Here is a 23,121-nt window from a genome sequence, read left to right as displayed (position 1 = left end):
CTATCCAATGCTGAAATAATCTGCCCAACTAAGGATGGAAGAGTACCGTTTATGATCTAAAGACACTTTGTACTCCACCATGGAGGTGGTAGTCAACCTAAACACATGGCCTCAAAAGCAGGGGCATCAACATGTTCAAGACTCAAGAAAAGGAGAATTGTCTCTTTATATATTTGATCTATTTATGATAACTAAAACATGTTAAACGGTTTACAATATTACCTGATATTACCTGGTGTCAGCATGTTGACATAGCCCGCTGACATGAATAGATATCATACTGCCTGGAAGATAGAAAAAACAAGGATGTTTTAATGAGGTTTTGAAACATGGAAGTCTATCAACTCCAATTAAAATCCCTTATATGGTGCTATGCCAACAATGATAATGAATTCTACTTTGACCCTTATCTTGAAATGTCACTCTGTGCCAACTTTAGGTGTGACATGATCAGCAGTTCCAACATTGACCATTAGCTTTTTCCAAAAATTGTTGCCTGTCCTGGAGGTTTGGAAAATTCCAAATAAACACATATAAAATCAATTATGTAGTTGCCTATGCAGTAAACTCGTTATAACATTTAAAAACAATAGGCCTACTAATATAAGTAGTCTACATTTTTTCATCACTTCACTGCCGGCTAGGTATACCTAATGCCTATTAAGCGTGTTCTGATTGAAACCCAAAGCTTCGTATTTATGTACAGATTTACACTACAGATGTTGAAATGTGGCCTCAAACTCATTGGAATGTGGGTTGCTTGATTAGTTCAGTTCCCCTGTAACAGCACAGTGTGGGTTCATTTCCCACCAGCACATTCGACAGATGTAAAAAAAGACTACACTAACAAAAATACGACTCGTATATATATATATATATTATATAGCTATATATAAGTCGTATTTTTGTTAGTGTAGTCTTTTTATATATATAATTTGTATTTTTGACTAAAACCCTACGACTGTACAAATAATAATAATAATAATAATAATAATAATAATAATAATAATAATAATAATAATAATAATAATAATAATAATAATAAACAAAGTTACTTGTAGATGTTAATATTTCACATAGCGGTAAAACTGTCGAAAAAGTGCAGACCTCACCGGATACAGTTTCATTTACTTGCTTTCCAACATGGCGACCGACGGCACGTAGAATTTTGTTTTGGGGTATAACACCACGGATTATCGTAACATTTGGACTACATGAAAGCTATTTGGTTCGCAGAAATCTATCACTATACTGTCATTGCTATTTTATCTCGCTAGTCAATTTGTTTTCACGAGTAATTGGGGGATGTATCGTCGTGGAGCGGCAAAGAAGGACCACAACAACAAACCGGTGAAGAAGGACGTCAGTGACAGTGATAAATATGCCGACCTCTTGGTGTTCGGCTATGCCTGCAAACTGTTTCCAGACGACGAAAGGGCCCTTTACCACGAAAATGGAAAACATCTTATTCCATGGATGGGGGACAAGAGCATCATGATTGATAGGTCGGTTGAACAAACTTAGACCGAAACATTATGCTAACCATCTATCCTGTCCGTTAGCCTGTTTCAAAATGCAAGGGACCACTTGGAGTTTGTCTTGCAGAAGCTTGGAAATACCTGCAACTGGCGACCAATGTTTTATTTCTTGCTTGCTAACTTGTTTTTGGATGTCCTGAACTGACTACAAATATATCTGAAGTTTCTAGAATAACATGTGAAGATGCAAATCCCTGATAGTGTTTGCTAACATTAGCCATGATGCTGAACTATCAATATACACTTAGTTGCCAATTTATTAGTCACACCAGCTAAAACTTCTGCAGTGTAATACACCATTATTACAAATGTCGTGGACAAGGCTTAGTTAACATTACTGTAAAACCGTTAAAACAAAAAGGAAACGTAGTAACCTTCATGAAGTTTTTTTTGCAGAGTTTTTCTTAACTGCATTAGTTTGTGCTGTGTAGCTCCTAAACTGGCAATGCCATGTATTTTGGAGACAAAAACGAAGATATTTTAATTTCATAACCTTTTAAGACTGCACATGTTAGCTTTTAGGTGGGCTTTGCATCTTGACATGTTGGGAGAATTTCCTCTGGAAACCTTTACTAAAATGTCTGTCAAAATGGAGTATAACACAGAAGATGTTTCCTTCTTTCTGTCCTTTTCCAATTAAGTTTAGCAGAACATGCCAATGTGTAAAGAAAGCAAATGACTTGGGTTTTTATTATGTGGTGCTAAAATCCACAAGGCCAGAGCAAATTCTAACCAAGACTAAAGTTGCAGCAGTTAAGGTGATTCAAAATATCACAATGCCTATGTGAAGCAGTTGGGTTCGACTAACTAACAAAAGCTTTAAAAGTGCGTACAGATCTTCTACAAAATATTGCTGTTTTATTACAACCTCAATCCAGAACATCTACTTACCTACAACAGTAGTCTAACCTTAATATAGAGCATTTATTCTTTTGAATCACCTTGATCTACAGTGGCCCAACTTGTCTTTCATTTGTACAGCCTCTGTATGTGTGTCTTTATCACATAACCCAGTTTTTTCCCCAGCAAGGTAAGCTAAGGGTCCTGCCAAACCCCGAATGCCAACTACAGCACCCCATTTCTTTGTCTTCATGAAGAAACTGCAACTGAGAAGTGGCGTAGAGGGACGAACCCTGGAAAATGTCGTCCATTTGGGTTCTTACGGATAGGTATTTATGTGCTCGGGTTTGTGTGAATGTAACTCTCTTTGCAGATGTAGAAGTAATGATGAGTGTTACAGGGGGGAATTGAACCCTGTAAGGTAAGAGGCGAGTTGCTTTGTTTGTTTCTCTTTTGTTTTTCCTTTTGATGTAGGGTTGTTGGTTTGTAAGTCTTGTCCAAGAAGGAAATAGCAGCAGAAAGCTTGCTAGGTATCTTAAGAGCACTATCGACAATTAAGCCCGAGGACTTAATTAGTGCATTATTGTGTTGTCTGTATTTTGAGAAACTTTCCCCTTTTAAGTATTTTACAAGTATACTCCCTCATTACAGACTTACAGAGGTAGAACATTTGTTATGTAAATGTTGGGTTTTAGGTCCCCCCTTCCTTGGTAAGTAGGTCCATTTTGTGTATAAAAGGCTTTGTCGACTTCCCTCTCTAATCCCGGTTATCACCCAACAGATACGATGGGCGTGGTCATTTACATGACCTTTCAGAGTATGACAGCGGGTCATGGAATACATCCTACCAGCTGTCGGAGGAGGAGGCCAGGATTGAGGCGCTGTGCGATGAGGAGAGGTACCTGGCCCTGCACACTGACCTGCTGGAGGAGGAGGCCAGACAAGGTGGGCAGGCTGCTAGTTCACGATGACACATCTTAATCTGCTGTTAATGGGTCACGCTGGATAATATTTAATTATACATCTGCTTTCATTTCCTGAAGTATTCATGGTTGTTCACATGTAATAAAGGCAGCTAGCTTGCAGAGGATGTCGTAATCCTTTGGGTATTTTTGTGGGCCTATCATTCATCAGTCATTGCTGTTTACTCTGTATAATATACTTTTATAAAAAAATATGTATTCATACTATTCATTAACCATTCAAATAAACAGAATGGAAGGACTTCTAGTTAAAACATAGCAAGAAGAATTATGCCTAAAGGCTTGGTAAAGTGCTGCAACATATCCCTCTGTTGTTTCAGTGGCATATGATAGTAAACACGGGCATATGTTGCTACTTTCATTATCATTAAAAAAATATATATATTTTACAATAACTTGAAACAGATGTGCTGCATGTAGTGTTTCTAGCCAAGGCTAATTTGCGACCCTTGTCCCTGGTTAGACCTTTCTACTAAAGAAAACGGTGACCTCATCTTCCCCAAAAGTACATCAATACAAAATAATAAGTGAATCGCTTTATAAATAGTGAGATTCATGATCACACAAAAATTACAATATTTCCATCATATTACACTCATTTGATGTGTTGCGTAAGTGAATGTGTGTATGTTCCCTATCTGTCATTATGTGTCTATATGCATAATGTTTATAAGTATGTTTGTGCATGCATTCACATACTAACCCTAACCCTAGTCCTTTTGAGTTGTATGTATGTTTGTCTATATCTCAGTCTCCTTGTACATGTCCATGTGTCTCATACTTCCTGCTCCCAAATCTTTGGCACGTTTTTTTATTTCTGCCTTCATTACGGATGTCTGGCTCTACTTTTGAAATTCAAATGTTTACTCTCTTCTCAGGCATTCAGTTTTTGAATTAATGTCCTGAAAATGTTTAATCTCGGTATCCTCTTTTAACACTTTTCCCACACACTAACACCTAGCAACAAAACGAGAAGCCTGTCTGTACAGACAGAAAAGCAATAGCTTTACACTTCAATCGAGGCTTCTTCGCAACATATTTTTTCCAGGATGAATTTTCAACAGAGTGACATCCCCTTCTATGGCACTTTCAGCTTTCCATCTCTTTAAAAAGAACTGACTTTGATTGTAGGCTCCACAACTGCTATTTCTATGGAAATCACTTTCAACTCTTGGATGCTTGCATCTTCGTCGTTTTACATTATAATGAAACAGGCTGTTTTGATGAGAAAGCACCCTTCTGAAAGACACACTTAATGACTGTAATTGAATTTATAAGCCACAGTTTTATGTGAAATATGGTGTCTTGTGCCCAAACTGACAGGACAGAATGAGTCGGTTAATGGTTTTTGTCACACACTCAGTGCAGAAGGTTCATCCCCCAGGCTAGTTTGCCCTTGAATTTGTAGGACTGACCCCATTCACTTAGGCTATTACCCATCTGTGCACGTAAGAGACAGCAGGAAAGCATTAGAAATATTGATATTTTTAGTGACAATTTTGCCCTTGCTTTCTTTAATAAAGATATGGTTCGCCATGAATTTCAATAGAAAAGGGTTCGTGTCTGGGGCCAAATAACCATGTACGTATATTTCTCTTTCTAAGTTATTCTCTTTCTGTCTTTTCTATTGATCAGTGTGCTTGTACAAGGACTTGCGATAATAATAATAATTTTAAAAAAATCTGCTCGTCATATGTCATCAACAACATTATTATTTTACTATATAATGGCTATTGTCAGTTATAATAAGACTATTTGATCTAGTTATAACTATATAAATGCCAATAATAGAAAACCTGCGTTTTGGTCACAATAGCAAAATATCTTACTTTGGAAAGTATAAACACATTTTTTCTACAGGACCCTATTTTTTCAAGTATACAGAGTTCTCTACGGCCTCGGTGTGTAACGTGATCTGACCCAACTAAAAGGCCACTTTGCAAGTTTAAAATAAACAGGACCAGGTGCGATTTACATACCGGGATGTGGATGAGTGAAATCAACAGTTGCTAGCAGCTAGCCGGAATGAGTCGCGGTCTGATCTGGGCTCGTAATGCATAATATTGCCTCCTTGATATTTGGACGGATGCGACCTTCTTCAGGACCTTCTTCCTGTGTGGGCTTTGTTTGTTTTGTGCCATTTTTCGCCTTTTATTAGACAAATGACAGCATAGAGGCAGACTTGAAACGGGGGGAGAGAGAGGGGTTTGACATGCAACAAAGGTCTCAAGGCAGTATAAAAAGATAGTGAACCAAAGGGAAAATGCTACAAGTTTTACCACCTCATCCACTGATTCAGGCCAAAGAAGAAAACTATACTGTAGGTTTGGAAGTGCCATCAAAATGTCATCAAACATTTGGTACCACACAATGGATAACATTCCTAATGAGGGTTATATTGAAATAGAATATCATGATCAGTTTCTGCGATCTGATTAAAAAAATTGTAGTAAATGTTTCTCCATTGTGTGTTTCTCTTGTTTTCCACAGAGGAGGAGTACAAGCGTCTGAGTGAGGCTCTGGCCGATGAAGGCACCTACACTGCAGTGGCCTTCAAATACAGTGCTGACTACTATGATCCCTCTCAGCCCACTGAGGAGGAGGATGCTAACAGGGAATCCGGTGAGAACACATCACTCACAAACCCTCCGATGGATATGGAGTTGTTTGGACAAACACACAAATACTTACATATGTTGTGTAGGAACAATGCTCCACAATGCAGCGTTTAGTGGTAAAGCTAACACAGTGGTGAGGAACACAGCAGGTCTGTCTAATCTATTTCATAAATTCTTTTTTTTAACTATTCTAATCCATGCGACCATCTGCAGACACACATTCTCCAGGGGGCTGCTGAAGTAAGATTTATACAGAGCACACGCGTGTGAATGTGTCAAACATATTTATATTAAATTCAATATTACACAACGAGACCATAAAAGTTTATTAGAACTATTTGTAACAAACTTCTATTGAGGACCTGTAGTTTGTTGGTACACCTCACGCCAGTGTCACCCTTATGTACGGGGTTCTGGTATATGCAAGTCTGGTTATTAATAAATATTAATAATAATTAATATTAACAAACCTATTAATATTTCTAAAATCATAAATAGGGGTTGATGATAACAATACAATGAAGTAGGTGCGTTAGTTCAAACAGACATTAACATGGCTATCGTAAGGAATTCATAATCATCGACACAATTATTATTATTATATTTAATATTATAAATGATATTAATTAGTATAGTTAATTTACATTAAGCCCCCTTAATAGAGGCACCATCTCCTCATCACAAGCTCTGAATCTGAGGGAAATGATAGCCAGTTAATGTAATCTCATAAAGTCTCATAAAATATACTAGACAATGAATTAGGAAATATGATTTATAATTACATGTATAACTATAAACAAAATTAACATATGAATAGCAATTTAATAGCAAAACAATTTATTAATAATAAATGTCAAAACACACAATATCTAATCCTAACCAATCAAAAGGGAGTATATACACGAATGTGAGAGTGTGTGTGGAAGAGAGAGAATAGAATGTGTTCGAGGTCCCGTGAGCGTCTCTCCGTGCTTTGTGTCCGCATGCACAACCGTGTGTAGAACCAAGGGGACAGCTTTGTGTGTGTGTGTGTGTGTGTGTGTGTGTGTGTGTGTGTGTGTGTGTGTGTGTGTGTGTGTGTGTGTGTGTGTGTGTGTGTGTGTGTGTGTGTGTGTGTGTGTGTGTGTGTGTGTGTGTGTGTGTGTGTGTGTGTGTGTGTGTGTGTGTGTGTCGCTTTTGTTGAAAGGGCAGATTATTGTTATTATGAATTATTGCGAGATTATAATGTGTATGATAATGGTGCCGGGTTAAGAAGATGGTTAGTGTGCATTCAACTCTGTCTGTGTTTACAATACTAACACATCACTTGGCGAAACAACCTGATGTTACTCAGTAGCTCAATGCAACAGATTACACAATACAGTTCAGTGAACGAAAACCTAATCAACACATGTACATACATTTACAACAGTATAGCAGTTCTATGCTTAGTTAGTCGTGTGAAGTTAATGTATACTAAATAATATACTGTGCCCAGTGGAGGTTCAGTTCATGACTGGAAAGGCTACTTAGCTCTCAGCTCTTAGCTTAGCTGGCGAATCCTTTGAGTTGAAGAAAATGAACGTGTTTTCTTTTGTGGTGGCGTGTTGCCAGTTGAGTGGTTGTGTTATTGGGTGCAGATCAGAGGAGACCAGTCCGTTTGTTATGTTGCAGAATACAGTTAGCTCCTTGCTAACTACGGGTTGCTCCTATTGTGAAGGCTAGTCGACTGTGGAGAGCCGCGGCTACTAAAATAGTTTTCTTTTGGAAAGACGCTCGCATCCTCTGCCATTAAAGGAGAAAGTCATCCGATGCTGCGGTGGCACCAGGAGGGTCTGTTGAGGGAGGAGATAGAACACATGGCTGTGTTATGGTTTTATCAGCTGAGTTTTTACACCTACGTGCAAAAGGTGACGTCAGGTTGCAGGATGTGGAGGAGGGTCTTAACACAAAAGATCATGGGAAATTGAGTCCAATAGCTCAACATCCATACTGTGAGGATCCTAACAAGTTGTAGCATAAAACTATTTTAGCCATTAGTGGGAGGAAGTTTGACATTTAGACTGCATATCACCTGTGAACCAGGTTTTGACGCTGGTCTAGGTCGGTTGTCATACATCGATTTCCAACTTGACACACACACACACACACACACACACACACACACACACACACACACACACACACACACACACCTTTAAATATTTGATGTGGCGATAGCTGGAAGCACTTTGTCCCAGCCAGTGGCCTGACAGTTAAGCATACTTGATGCCTCTCTGGAGAGTTTGTAGAGCTGAGTCCAGAGTATGAATACATCTGCCACAGCTCCAGACACCAGTTGAATCTGTCCTTTGAGAATAAGTCAATAAGGGTCATATCACACTGGCTATTAACATTTTAAAGCTGGTTTCAGTTGAATCCCTTGCTACAGTGTGTGTTTGTTGTCACAATGTTCGCCTTCCTTCTCTAAAGTCTTTGACATGATCACAAATACAAAATCATGAAAAAGTCTCACATTACAATGCAAATGTTGTAACCTCAAAAAGAGTGTTTGGGGTGACAGATATGGAGACACTTCATCACAATATTAATCCAAAATATCTCCTGAGTGAAAGCCAAATAAGCCATAAGGTTAATTGCAGTATAATGTATATCCTGTTGTCTGTCTAATTTTGTCTAATTGTTACCATCACTTCACAATACATGCAATAATTTCATATCCAGTCAAAACAAGAACTTATTTATTTAAATGTACCCACTTCACCTTCCCTGTAATATCTGAATCACGCATATATATCGATCTATTTGGAACTATTGGCGTTCCTATCCAGCGAGGCAAGCAGAGTGTCTTCTTGTCTCCCTGTATGGAGCTGCTGAGTCATTGTGTGGCCATTCTCTAGCGTTTTAACAGTTTGTGACTTGGTCACAGGGTAAATGGGAAATATGCTACCTTAAAAAAAGAATTAGAGTGCACCCATTTAGTAAAGTGTGATAAACATTGAGTTTTACATAATACGCCACTTTAGAATTAGCAGTCAAATACAAGCTAGTCGACCATGATAATGATCCTGTTATATAACTGAAGTGATGATTAAGAGCATGTGTTCTTTCAAAATTGGGGCACAGTTTGGAAGTACATTATCTTATCACTTAATTGGAGTTGAGACGTGACATAAGATGCGGTGAACACTTAGACACTGCGTGACTTTCAGGCCCTTCCAAAAACTGATATTAAAAGTGTACCCATGGCACACCTTTAACAACAAGCCAAGTGAAATCAGTAGGAATGGTGAGAAGGCTGACTTCTTCTCATACATGCTATGTCTTAAATTAAGAGACTTGTCTCCTTCATTACTGTGAATAACTGCCATAACTCCACACAGTACAACATTACAAATATTCATCTAGTTTCCACCTGACCTGTGCATTTGTATCAAGTGCAGATGAAGTGAAATGATGGAAGGTGAAGAGTGTAGCTTTGTACTGTGTTATATTTTGTATAATGGATGGAAATGTGGAGGGCATGTGGTTCATCCACTTTAAAAAAATGTTAAGCACTCTGAAGTTACTGCTCAACTGGTTATATATCCAGCAGGGTATATTTACTTTTTGTTATAAAATAGTTAATGTCATTTTTTCTGTCCTAATATATCTTCACATGCATAGAAGAGGCAGAGGCTGAGGAGAGTGAGGAACCGTTCGTTGCTCCCCCGGGGCTCGCTGTCCCTCCCGATGTGGAACTGGTGAGTATTTAAAAGCCAGCTGGCTAAGTTATGTTGATGGTCTATTGTGCTCTTATACACAGTAATAATATGCAGAATATAAACATGCATATGTTTTCTTTTTCTTTTTTTATAACCTTTATTTTACCAGGATAGGAGATTAAAAATCTCTTTTTCAAGAGCGTCCTGGCCAAGATAGCCAGCAGCATAGTTACAGACAAAAAAAACCATTCACAACACAATCACAACATTAATTAAAACATTTACAGACATAGCGGTCTGCTTCAAGAGTTGCTTTAAGTCTGTTCAGAGAGACCAGCTCTCTGAGTTTCAGCTCATTCTGCAGCTGGTTTCAGGCAGCCGGGGCAGCGTAACTAAAAGCTCTTTTCCCAAGTTCTGTACGGACTTTTGGGACAGTTAAAAGAAACAAGTCCTCGGAGCGAAGCCGATATGGTCCACTACATTTCCGACTAATGTAGAGTGAGTTGATGCATTCATATAAACAACATCTCCATAGTCCAGCACAGACAGAAACGTCAAAATAAAAACAGGACTTTTTTCTAAAGTAAAAACCTCATTTTATTCTTCATTTTTTCAAAAGTTCTAAAATGTGAGGTTTAAAAGAAAGATAATTGTCAATGATAATGCCAAGATATTTGAACTGAGACACAGATTCAATCTCAGAACCCTGTGAAGTGGTGATAGGACAGAGTGTTTGGTTTTTGCTTTCGAGATCATCATGAGCCTCGTCTTTCCAGCATTTAAAACAAGTTTCAAATCACACACAGTGTTTCCTCTAGGTTTACTGCTTTGGAGGGGCGCTCACCGTGCGACGGGGGGGGGGGGGGGGGGGGAGATTGTGTGTGTGTGCGCACGTAGGTGTGTGCGCCAGCTGCGAAGCCCCGCCCTTCGCAAAACGGAGACGAAGGAGAGAATGTGAAAGCGCAAAGTAGACAGCACAAACTGAAACGTGCACATAAATTAGATTAATACCATAAGCGTTTCGTTTATTTAATAAAAGAGCACCTATCAATGTGAAAAGTGAGTTGTGAATAAAAAAAATATTATTTCTTTTGAAATTCGAGAAAAAAGAAAAAAAACATCTTGAACCATTGTCCACCTTGGTTCATTGTCTTGGCAGGGCGCTGCACCCTGCCAGAACAATGGTAGGGGAAACACTGACACAAATTACATTGTACAATGTTACAGTCTGGAGCTGACCAAGAGCCTGATTTGGGAAGGACGCAGAGCAGTAAATTACTGTGTCATCAGCATAAAAATGAAAATTTGCATTTAAAACATTGTGATTAAGATTATTTATATAAATGATAAATAACAATGGTCCTACAACCGATCCCTGTGGTACACCCTTGGATACATTAAGAGAACTAGAAGTTATACCTTCTGCCCGCACACACTGATCTGCCTGATAAATAGTTTTCAAACCAACAGACAGCTTGATCTGAGAGACCTATACTGTAGAGTCTTTGTGACAATAAGGCATGATCTACTGTATCAAAAGCCTTGGATAAGTCAATAAAAAGTGCTGCACAATGTTCTCTATTGTCTAAGAAATTTATAAAATCATTTACTACTTTTAAGGCGGCCGTTGTAGTGCTGTGTTTTTTCATAAAACCATATTGAAGGTCAGATAAAATATTATTAGTCGTTAAAAAGTCCTTTAGTTGACTTACCAATGATTCCAGCACTTTATTTAAGACAGACAATTTGGAGATAGGTCTGTAATTGTTTAGGAGAGTGGGGTCATCCCCTTTCAACAGTGGGAGAACAAAAGCAGATTTCCAAATAAGGGGAATTTCGTTTGTCTCCAGGGATAGATTGAAAAGATAGGCCAGGGGCGAGGCGAGGAAATTAACTTTAAAAAGTGTGGCTCCAGATTGTCTGGACCTGCTGATTTTCTTGTGTCTAAACTTTTAAGGGCTTTATGCACTTCTGTTCAGTAGGTTTACACAATAACGGGAACATTGGCAATCATTCTCTTATTGGCAACTTGGATACTTAAACTAGAGCATGCTGGGAAATACTTGGCTTTCCCCTGATCTAAGAGCTGACTATTGATTAATGTTTTGATTTGCTTTAGTTTGACAGGGACAGGAACAGTAATCAAGTCTGAACAGTCTATTTATATACAACGGCAAACTGATATAGTGACATGCCATACATTGAAATCAAAATGTATATGTAAAATAATTGAGTAATATGGAGGTTAAGCCTTGAACATCGTCGTTATGATTACAGTGTGTGTGTGTGTGTGTGTGTGTGTGTGTGTGTGTGTGTGTGTGTGTGTGTATCCCATTATTATTATTAGGCTACCCTGTCATACAAAGAAAACATAATTAAGACAACAATTACTGGAGACTGATCACAAGCTGAATAGATTGGTCTAACGTTGTTTTAGAATCGGGATGTCTACAGGATGTAAAAGTTTCTGTGACTTCTCTGAAACTGTAGAACGGTTGACTGTTCAGGGTTTCTCCAGAAATAGTTTGAGGTGGTGAGCCACCCCGATCCTGACACATCTCGTCATTAGATGACAGTCTAATCAATAACCGTTCAAGCATCCACTGCGTGACATAGCACCTGTTCTTCTTTCCCCTTAAAATGAAAAGGTTATGCCATAAAAGTGTATTAGTTTTTATGATGTTACAACGCCTCTGCTACAAAACGGCACACATTCGCTGTATGTAGAAATATACATCTATACATAGAGGCGAGGCTTCACATTCATATAACATCCAACGATAGCAGCAGGTAAGAAATAATAGATTGAAACATGTTAAATTCATTGCTGTTGCTTTGTTTTGCAGTTTTTTCTGTCAAGATAATCTTCCTTCAGGATCGGCTAGTCCACAACCAGAACCCTTAATGACCCCCTTCAGCTGCCACTTTCTAATGCATGAGAAGAAAGACGAACTTTAATGTTATGGACTGTGTGCATATTCAGTATGTAGCAAGCTGGGTATAAAACAGCCCAAACACCCTTGTGCATACATAAAGAGCATAACATAGATATGCTGTACATGATATGCATATAATAGTAGCGTCTACTCCGAAGATTGTGAGGGAATAACCAATTCATACTTTCAGGATGCTGGCATGCTTTACGACCATAAAAGGACAGTTATGTTTTGCTTTGGGTCTTTGGCGTGGCAACACTGTAGCTCAATTATATAGGCGTGGCAGAGGATGCTTTCCTTGTGTAGATCACGTCAACATAAAACAAGCATTTAACACACCCTTTTTACCTAATGGTTATGTCCGTAAATCGGAGTGTGAAAGGCCCTTGTATGTCAGGAAGTCCTTGGCAGCACGGAACACAATAATGGTCTGTTACTGTTGGACACTGGCATCTTCCTGGCCGCTGTCCTGAAAGGTAGTATTTATTATGACTCTCATCTTGATGAGATATGCGTGTTATTTTGGAGATTGCTGCACTTCTCTGCACTCTTTAGGTAATGACAGTGATTAATCATTAAAAGCACACAAGGGGGACAATAATGAATGAATAATGGACTATTTCTTGTTCCGCTGATTACCACCCCATGTGTATTTTCAGAATTAATGTCAGCACAATGAACATAAGAGTGCCTGGCATGAAAATGCCTCAGAGCCAAAATGTCTTGTGTCCTTGGTATAAAGAAGCCATTTATAAACTGCGCATTGCTTCCTAATGTTATGTGCAGCTGTCAGGTTCACTCGCGCTTATGTGTGGAACACATTCTTATTTTTTACTTTTGTTGATGAGCTTCATGAGTGCTTCTACAGGAAATATTTCCTGTTTTTGCACGTTAAAAACTTTTTTTTTTTTTAAACCAAGAAATTGGTCATGGAATCAGTGCTTGCATTAAATATGTCAGTTTAAAACATATGCTAATTGTTTAAAACCTTTTTTTTTATAGCCGGCAACCATCAAGACCCACAACATCATCGAGAGGACAGCTAACTTTGTGTCTCAGCAGGGGGCTCAGTTTGAGATAGTCCTGAAAGCCAAGCAGTCCGGTAACTCCCAGTTTGACTTTCTCTGTTTTGACCATTACCTGAACCCTTATTACAAGCACATCCTGCGGGCCATGAAGGAAGGTCGATACAACCTTCTCAAGAAGCAAGAGCAGGGTGAGTTATTGAACGCAGACACCGAATCCATCCACAGGTGTCGTGTCCTTGCATACACAGTTCATACATACAGTATGCTCATTATTTTTTCTTTTTCTTTTCTTTTTGCTTCCCCGCTGTAGAATCCCACTCGGATGATTCAGATGAGGATGGGGATGGCAGCTATCTCCATCCCAGCCTGTTTGCCCCTAAAAGGTGCTCCCGCCTGGAGGAGCTGGTGAAGGTAATGTAAATAGAGTGTCAGCCACCCAGTGTGGAGCTTTACTTGTTGGATACAGTTGCTACTCTATAATGCGACACTGTCCTGTACAATCCTGTGCACCTTTATAACATCACATTTTAACGAGGAGAGAAAAACCGCACAGTTATTGACCTCGAACATTTTGCAGGGGATTTCTTTCACGACTTATGTAGCTTAAGAAGTACAAGAATGGTTTTGTCCAAACTGAAAATTTATCATAAAGTATGCTGTGTTTCTAACTGGTAGGTGCACTGCCTGCCATGTCAATTCCATGTACATGCTGTTAGTACTGCCCATGTCTGTTACTGCATTCTCTCATAACTATTCTGTTTCCCTGTCTTCAGACTGTTAGAGTGTTTTGTTAGTTATTTTATGTGCATTGCCAGGACAGCCATTAGTCTTTAACGGAGCAGCAAGATTGGAAATATGTCTTTTGAAGGAAACATAATGAGTTCATTTTTTATTAGCAAGCTGTCTGACAGTTGTCTTCCATCAAGAGGGCTTTCCTTTTTAAATCAGCTCTAAAATTCTACTAAGGATTCATTGTTCATGTTTTACTGCGTTAACTGTTAAATTCTGCATACATGGCACTGCATTTAATGATTTCTGACTTCAGAGAGCCTTGAATATTTGGAGTATGTGTTATATTATTACTGTAAAAATGAGTCTGACTCCTTTAATACGCATGTGGTGTGATCTCAATGGCTTAAGTATTCCTTTTTACAAAACAAATACAGACTGTTTTTTACCAAACTGGCCTTCTTCCTCTGCAGCCTCTAAAAATAATGGACCCAGATCATCCTCTTGCAGCACTTGTGAGAAAAGCCAGACAGGAAAGGAATGGCACAGCACCAGTGACAATCAAACCAGAGGAAGTGACAGACCCAGCTGCATCCAGCGCACCAGCGCAGTACACTGCTGACTGTGAGTATAGATTTGATTTTTTTGAGAATAAAAGGATCTTGATATATGAAGACTCTTATATTGATCATGCCATGTTGGATCTGGTGTACTGTTTGTTCCCTCTTTACCTTTTCATCTGAAAAGTAGAGTTGCTCTTGTTAGTCCATCACTGAGCACATTAAAACTGCATTTCTTTTCTGAGAGTACATTTAACCACAGAATACTGGCATTTGACTTCCTCCTTTTCGGACCATCTCCCAGCGACTTAATGCTGAGAGTAGTCTGTAATTGATGCAAAGACATTTTCAACACCTTTCAGCGAAGGGATATTAAGTTTAGAGTTGTTCCAGGAGAGCTGACCTGAACTAGATGTCAGATCCACACTTGGGTTCTGGGTCAGGGCTCAGGTTACACCTAAATTGATGTATTTTCCTTGATGTTTGCAACATTTCAATTACACCTGCCTGAGCCTGAGAAGATTTGATAAGACAGCGAGTTATTGATTTGAATGTATCTTATTTAGTTTAGAAATTGTGCATGTTACATGAAAGGGAAAAGTATAGTCATCATAGTCCCCTTCAAGAATTGGACTCTCACCGCTTTGACAAATGCTGAACGTGCAGTAAGTTAAACGGATATACCAGAATATAAATGTAAGGCAAAACCTATACACGGCACCAGAGCAACAATAAATGCTCCCAACATGAGTTTAAAGTGTAGCACACAATTCAAAAGTATAGTAGGGGTCACATTTCTGCGTGACACAAAGCTCTCTCCCACTGTCACCACAAAGTGTCGCTAAATTCAGAAATGTTAAAATCTTACACGTAGTGATTTGAAGCATCTCTTCTAAATTAACATTGCAGGTCTTTGGCACGCTCACCATATTTAATCGCCTTCAGATAGTCTTAATTAAAATGTTCCCGAACTTAACCGCGTCCTTTAATAAGCACTAGATCCACAACTACTTGTGCAGTACAATAGTGAACCTCTCCGGCACAGAACTTGACAAATGTGTTATTACGAGCTACTCCATAATAATCACATAATATGACTCACGACATTCAGTCTAATGTAATGCCTCGATCGTTCCTGTGCATGAAGTGCCGGATGAAACGTCATCTGAATGAATGACGAAAACAAAAGCACTTCCATTAAACACAAAATAATGCCTGCCTTGTGTAGTACACACTGTATGCAAGGCCATATGTGTATCCGTCCATGATGAATCAATCCACCCCCCTCTCCATGTTATTCATCACACTTTCACTTAAGTACTCTTTTCATGTACTGTACGTGTTCATCCTCCCCTAAAACCGTTGATTAAATAAACCCATTGTCCCTTCGAACAAGTGAGTGTTAACTTGCAATTTATCCATCCTTGAGACAGATGTGGAGGGTGTCCTTTGACCTGATCGTTGCTAAAAAAAAGAATAGGGTTGTTGAAGTGAGTAAATTGGTTGTAGATGAACCAGCTGCTTAATTTTGTTGATATGCGTTATTGCTCAAAACTGGGGCTGCTAATTGGCCATCCATGTAGCTATACTACGCTTGGTCCAATGAAGCCTTCTCTTGTCTTTTGAACATTTTTTATTTTCTACTTATGGTGGTAATACGTTTTTTTGTACTGGATTGCCTCCCTTAATTTGTCGAATTGAATCACTCTCTCGGACACTCGTGGATATGAGCACGCTAAAGACCTAACAACAAGAGCAGCTCCATAAAACTCCGGTTAACTTCAACATTAAGGTCAATCTTTGAAATATAGCTGATCATCCATCTATCTAACGGAACAACCATTTAACTAAATTAATTTTTTAACCTTCCACTTACACACCTTAAGTCTTTATCTCAACTATAATACCTGTCACGTTTGTAAATGAAAGCTCCTGCTGGGGTTTTTTTTCCTGACCGGAGAAAATTGGATTTGTCATTGAAGTCAACCAGCTCAATGACTAATGTGCTAATATCACACTGTCTCCACTTTGACACTGACTATTTATTCTGTCACTGTCCCTGTATCGCCCTCTTCCTCGTCACCTCTCTCTTTTCAATAAAGGGTCTGTGTAATACAAACCCACTGATAAGGGAGATGACCCTTCCACACTTTGATTTCTATTCTATTCCCTCCACTGATTTAAATGAATTACTAGAGACAGACATATTAAACGTAACATAAAAACATAGCTCGACAGTGAACAGGACAGTACAGTATGTAAAACAGCCACGACAATAAGCCGGCTTCAGCAACAGAAGACCCCCACACATGGCTCACATTTATACGTAAAATTCAAAGAGACAAACCATGGGGTTTGGGGTCAATTTAATTCTCTTAAAAGGGAACTGTTGCTATGGTCATAAAAAGGCTTTATCTTTGTCCAGCTTTTCCTGCCATGAAAATGTAATTTCAGCGCCGTGACTGAGCACAACTGTGACATCTGTGTTATTTATAGGCTCACTAAACAAGCCTGGTTTTTGACAGTTTCCATTTCCAGTGGCAGGCAGAAGACATTGCCCTGACCTGTTGATGTTCTTCACCAAGGTTGAAATAGAAATATTGCCAAGGGAAGGCTCCGAAATGAATTAGTAAATCATCCCTTAACTCTTTGTGAACACACCATAAGTTCACATGAAATTGTTTCTCTGTACATCTCACTTTTCAACTTCACTAGAGGGGATCAACACAACAGTAACGTCCTACACTACAAGTCATTACAGCACCACACAAACTATTGCCTTTTAAGAACCCTGTAGAGTTGAATCAACAGCTGTGAAAGTCAATAGAAACGGAACATTACGAATCTCTCAAAGCTAATATTTCCTATTGCATGGCTGTGGCATTATGTTATGCAGTTTCTGTCCACATGGATTAGGTACAATTAAAGCATTTCTGGAAGGAAATGAATGTTATACGTCCCCTCCCCATTTCTTTACAGCGAATGCAGCAGCGATGTACTACGGATACTACATGCTTCCTGATGGAACGTTCTGCTTGGCCCCGCCTCCCCCAGGGATAGATGCCAGCTCCTACTATAACAGTATACCCTCAGCTGTCATAAGCTCCCCCCACTGTGTCTTCTGAGGCTTTGCCTACACCCACCCCCCCTGAAACTGCCACGACACCACCTGCTACTGCCCCTTCACAGCTCACCAGCCCTGCTGCTCCTGCTGCTACCAGGTAGGAACTAATGGACATCCCTGTGTAATACCAATTTCTCCTGATAGTTTTGGTGACATTTACTTTGAATTTCTAGTCTTTTCGCTATTATGCTTGGTCATATATTGATACAGTAATTTCATTACAGAACCTGATTTCTAGTTAGTCAATGTTTTTAACAAAACATCTTCATGTGTGTTGTTTGCTCTAGGCTCAGGATATGAGGAATCAGTCACTTAAATTAAACACTGTCATTTGATAGAGCATTTAGACCCAGGTAAGAGTGTTCTAATAGCTGAAACTTTTCTCTCCACATCTTTAATTTCCCCCGAAAACAGTTCCACACCGGCAACACAAGCCATCATTCCCCCACCACCTGACACGCAGCCAGTCATAGACAAGCTGGCTGAGTACGTCGCTAGGAACGGTGTTAAGTTTGAGGCCAGTGTCCGTGCCAAGAATGATCCCCGGTAAGTCTTACCAGAAATAAATCTGTTGCACTGGTCACATCTTGTTTGTTTTAGGACCTCTTATCAGTAACTTTCCCTTCAGATTTTGCAGAGCCTCTTCATCATCCTCCGGCTTATCGTTTAGTGCTCACCTCTCATCTTATACAATATGTGTTCTTCCCTCTGTCTACTGTAGGTTTGACTTTCTGCAGACTTGGAATCAGTACAACACCTATTACGAGTTTAAGAAGAATTACTTCATGCAGAGGGAAGGAAGAGGCTTTCCAGAGGTATTTCAAGCTTTATATATATATTTATATACTTGTGTGTGTGTGTGTGTGTGTCTGTCTGTGTGCGTTTGTGTGTTTTTATGCTTAAGAATCAGACAGACCCACTCCAGCTTCACTTAATATTCAGATTCTCATCTTGCCACCTCGGGTCAAAACAATTTAACACTTAAATGTGTTTATCACAGTTGACTAGTACAGCTACCACATTGGCATGAACTTTGGTGTGCCCCACAGTTAATGATGGATGGATGTGGTGACTGTTTCGCGCAGTTTTATCACAGCTGATACGAATTATACAATCTACGTCAAGCACTTATTAGCTTAATAACGACTTGCCAAATGACCCATGAGTAACGGCATTGGTGCCATGGATATTGTTGAAGAGGAGTTTTTAAAAAAGCTGGTTAAATACATTTTCAGTAAGAAATGTCAGTGTTATTAAAAAATAATATAGATATATGGAGGACAGGAATATTCACATTTAGATAGAAAATCTCTTTTAGTAGGGAGACCTGGCCTAGACATCAGCATAAACATTTTCATAGAAATGAACAAACAACAAACAACAGACTTAAAATAAAAAAGCCAAAAACATATACATAAAAGAAACAAGCAACAGACTTTAAACAAAAAGCTAATTACATCCAACAATAAATGAGCATCTCTTATTAATCTTCTATCACTGAAAAAAAAAAAAAAGATAATTCTGCATATACAACCCACAGAACCAAAATCGCATGCAGTGCCGTAATTAAATGATATTAGTGTGCACAATTGTTGGAGGACTAACACGCATGTGGGAATCAGCAGAAATGTGGCTTTAGCCCATCAAATTAAAAATGTAACCCTCATAGAGTACGCATTATTAAAATGTCCCTGACTTTCCTAGAGAGATACTTTCTTCATATTTTAGAATTAATCATTAGGTTTATTTTATTATCTTAATGTTCTATTCATTATTTATTTATTATATTGTCTGAATTCTGTTGCTCAGTAGATGCTTGCTATTGGCAGATAAAACCCACAGATGACCTTCACACGTAGGAGAAACACTGTTCTCCCATTTGTCTCCTGTCATCACTGTTCCCCACACCTGTATGTAATTATGTTCAACAGCATTTGCAGCCAACGTTTAGACATGGGAAAAGGTTGCCTAAGCATTCACTGCACTTACAGTCAACCTTGAAATTAGCTGCTTTTTGTTGCTGATAAGCTAGAACAGGGGTCACAAACAGGCGGACCGCGGTCCAAGTCCGGACCCAGATGCCGACCTATACGGGCTATTTTATTTGAATTCTTTTAGCTTTGCGCATTCACATTTGCTCTGCTCTGTATCACGGAGGGCGGCGCTTCGCACACGCCTACACACACAAAAAGAGTGGAGAAAAGGAGAGGAGTGAACTAGAGAATCACCGTCAGTGTTGCCAGCTCCTCGGTAAGGAAAGTTGCTATTGGCTGTCCAAAAAGTCGCTAGAAGTCGCTAAATGACATCATCGCCTAATTTGCATAATTTACCATTTGCATGTAATTGTAATGGACGCTGAGACAAAAAGTGACTAAAAAGCACCCTAAATATGTTTCGAATTACAAATTAAGTTTCTTCTGTTGATTCTTGTTTTTTAATTTTGCCTCTTGAGTCAATTGTTTTACTCATTAATGGCAGCTTGCTATGGGTGGAACGGTTATAAGGCTTTTGTTTGAGTTGTCGTGTTTTTTATATCACAAATTTTGAGGTAGAAATCAGCTTTACAATACAGGCAGCCTTTGAATTGGTGAGCTAGCTATATGTTTAGCTGATGTCACAGAGAGGCACACACACAGTGGACGAGGGGAGTAAATGACTGAGGCTGTGTGAGTCAAATGCAGTGATTTATTTTAGTAAGACAGTGAAGAAACATTTACAGCGGCGGCATTGCGCATGCGCGATTCAATTGCAGTCTGGACGCGAGAAAGTGCGGGTCTCTTCTCTGCTTTGACTGCAGCTGCTGCGCGAGGCTGTTGTGACACTGACCGCCTGTGAGCGCTTTGGGACTGCGGAGGGTTCACGGCAGCACCCGCTGCTCAGTGAGGACAGTAACTGCAGAACGATACGTGCTTCAAGTCTCCAAAAGTCTTCATTAACACCAGAAAAAGTCGCTAGATTTGTCGCTAGTAGCTTTTGACAAAGAAAAGTCGCAAAGAGGGTTTGGAAAGTCGCCAAGTTGGCAACACTGATCACCGCACTCGTTTTTAAGGCAATGGTTTAGCGGTTCAGTAAACTCACAGACCAATTACATGCGAGTTAAGCCATGCCACGTGATGCTACACAGCCAATCAAATCTGTGCATTCCAACCGGCAAACATTGCGACTCTGAATACAAACAGATGAGAGGCGAGTGACAGACGGAAATCGAGTTAGCGATACAGGGAGAGAAGACGGAGAAAGGGAGAGACACAGAAGAAGAGACGAGTGAGCGGCAGACAGGGAGAGAAAAATAACTACTCATGGCGCTCTCCAAGAAGAGAAAAGTCAACATAGCTTTCAACCCAGAATGGACTCATTCATGTTCATCCTTCCCACTGGGAGCACAACACCAGCGTCTCTTATACTCAGAGACCGTGGTGCTCATTAACAGTGGTGATGTGAAACGCCACTATGAGGCAAAGCACAACATTTTTGACCAAACAAACTCACTCAAGTCTGAACTGAGGGCACAGAAAATAAGCACTCAGAGCCCAATATGATTTTGATTTGTATTTGTGACAAAATAAAGCAAATAGGCCACCTGTCAGCATCATCAGCCACAGAGAACAGTTTAACCCAGGATGAGCTAGCCTGGGTTAAACTGTTCAATTGTTAAGATGTGTTGAGACTGATTTATTCTAACATTGGTTCAGAGTTAAATCAGGATGTGAAACAATTAAAGAAAAAGGGAAACTCAAGCTGCTGCTACACTTTATTTTATTTTTCTACGATTTAAGCACTTTATTATAAGATGCACAATTTTTCAAAAGCTATTTTATTTATTTTCTCAATTTTATTTTTAAATGCAGCCCGAGAAGAACATTATACATATCTACAGTAATATATATCTGTATAGTTCAATGTTAAGTGACAATAAATATTGTTTTAAATGTTTTTAAGTTGTACTTTCTTTATTAGATTTGACAGTCAGTTGATGACGTGCAGACGTTGATACAGCTACTAGGCTATTTCAATATATATCACACTAATTCATAACGCAAGTTAGACGTTATGATGCTCCGGACCTTTGCTCGTGGAAAATTTCTCTAACTGGACCCCTACAATTAGAAGTATGCTGATCTAAAATATTGAGTATTGTGAATAAACCCTCCTCCATCCAGTATTGTTTTCAACCAGTTTTTAACAAGTCTCTCTTGTTTCTGAAATCTTATACAATCAAAGTTCAATATCTTGAAACAAAGCAGATTGCTGCATCACCTCATTTTTTAAACAAATGGATTGAGTGACTGCCTCTTTGCAGACTTTATACTTGGTGGCGTATCAAAACCTCAATGACCTTAATTAGCATCAATACCAACAGACATGCAGCACGGTCACTGGCTCTGCTCCACACCGGCACATGCCTCGTATGCCATATGGTGTATATGGGAATTTTGTTGAAATTTTAAATATTTCTAATACAGACTCAGTTTATGGTGATAGGAGGATATTGCACACGATGACCAGCTTCCATGAACTATGTATCCCCTTAGTCAAATCAAGTTGGACTTTCCAAACTTAGTCTTTTAGGTAAGGAACTTCCCTCTTAGTGTTTTAGTGGACAGTGGTGGCAGTAATGACAGTAACACAAAGAAGAAGTTTTTACTTAAAAAGACAGTAACATTGGAAGATACCCACTTCATTGGACTAACTCCGACTGTTGAAGCCTCATATTCCCTCAGCTAAACTTAAGAACTTCAAAACCGGTTTGGTTGCTTTAAAATGAGCTGTTACGACCCGGCTCGGCAAGGGAAAAGGGAGTAACATATAACCAGATGTTTATGGTAAATAAAGTATATTTATTAATATAATATGGACAATTGGCAATCAATTGCTTTTAAAGAGACAAATAGAAAAAAGGAGGGCTCTTAACACACGGGCCGCGAGGCGTCAAAGCCAAACTAACAAAAATTAAAAACAAAACTCAGGGTGAAAACTGGATCAATAAGAAATACATACAAAGGCATAAACAGCACCGGAGCACCTAGCGTGCTTAGCAACTCTCTGCAAACAGCTTGTTCAACACGCTGAGGATCAAACTTA

At 39.2% G+C, this 23,121-nt stretch overlaps 1 protein-coding gene across 1 annotated transcript in view; it reads left to right on the top strand.

The window, feature by feature from the left end:
- Window positions 1–1,145: 1,145 nt before the first annotated feature.
- Window positions 1,146–23,121, top strand: part of sfswap (splicing factor SWAP) — a 51,247-nt gene continuing 29,271 nt past the window's right edge. Inside the window, 11 exon segments of the mRNA XM_029444348.1 lie at window positions 1,146–1,505; window positions 3,160–3,323; window positions 5,852–5,983; window positions 9,625–9,701; window positions 13,601–13,814; window positions 13,937–14,037; window positions 14,829–14,979; window positions 17,895–18,031; window positions 18,033–18,136; window positions 18,454–18,585; window positions 18,761–18,854. Coding sequence (XP_029300208.1) covers window positions 1,306–1,505; window positions 3,160–3,323; window positions 5,852–5,983; window positions 9,625–9,701; window positions 13,601–13,814; window positions 13,937–14,037; window positions 14,829–14,979; window positions 17,895–18,031; window positions 18,033–18,136; window positions 18,454–18,585; window positions 18,761–18,854 — 1,506 coding nt within the window. The 5' untranslated portion in view covers window positions 1,146–1,305.

Source organism: Cottoperca gobio, chromosome 12 (genome assembly GCF_900634415.1).
Source record: "Cottoperca gobio chromosome 12, fCotGob3.1, whole genome shotgun sequence".
NCBI classification, from domain to species: domain Eukaryota; kingdom Metazoa; phylum Chordata; class Actinopteri; order Perciformes; family Bovichtidae; genus Cottoperca; species Cottoperca gobio.
The sequence above is the reverse complement of the archived record's forward strand: the minus strand, read 5'-3'. Positions and strand labels throughout refer to the sequence as shown.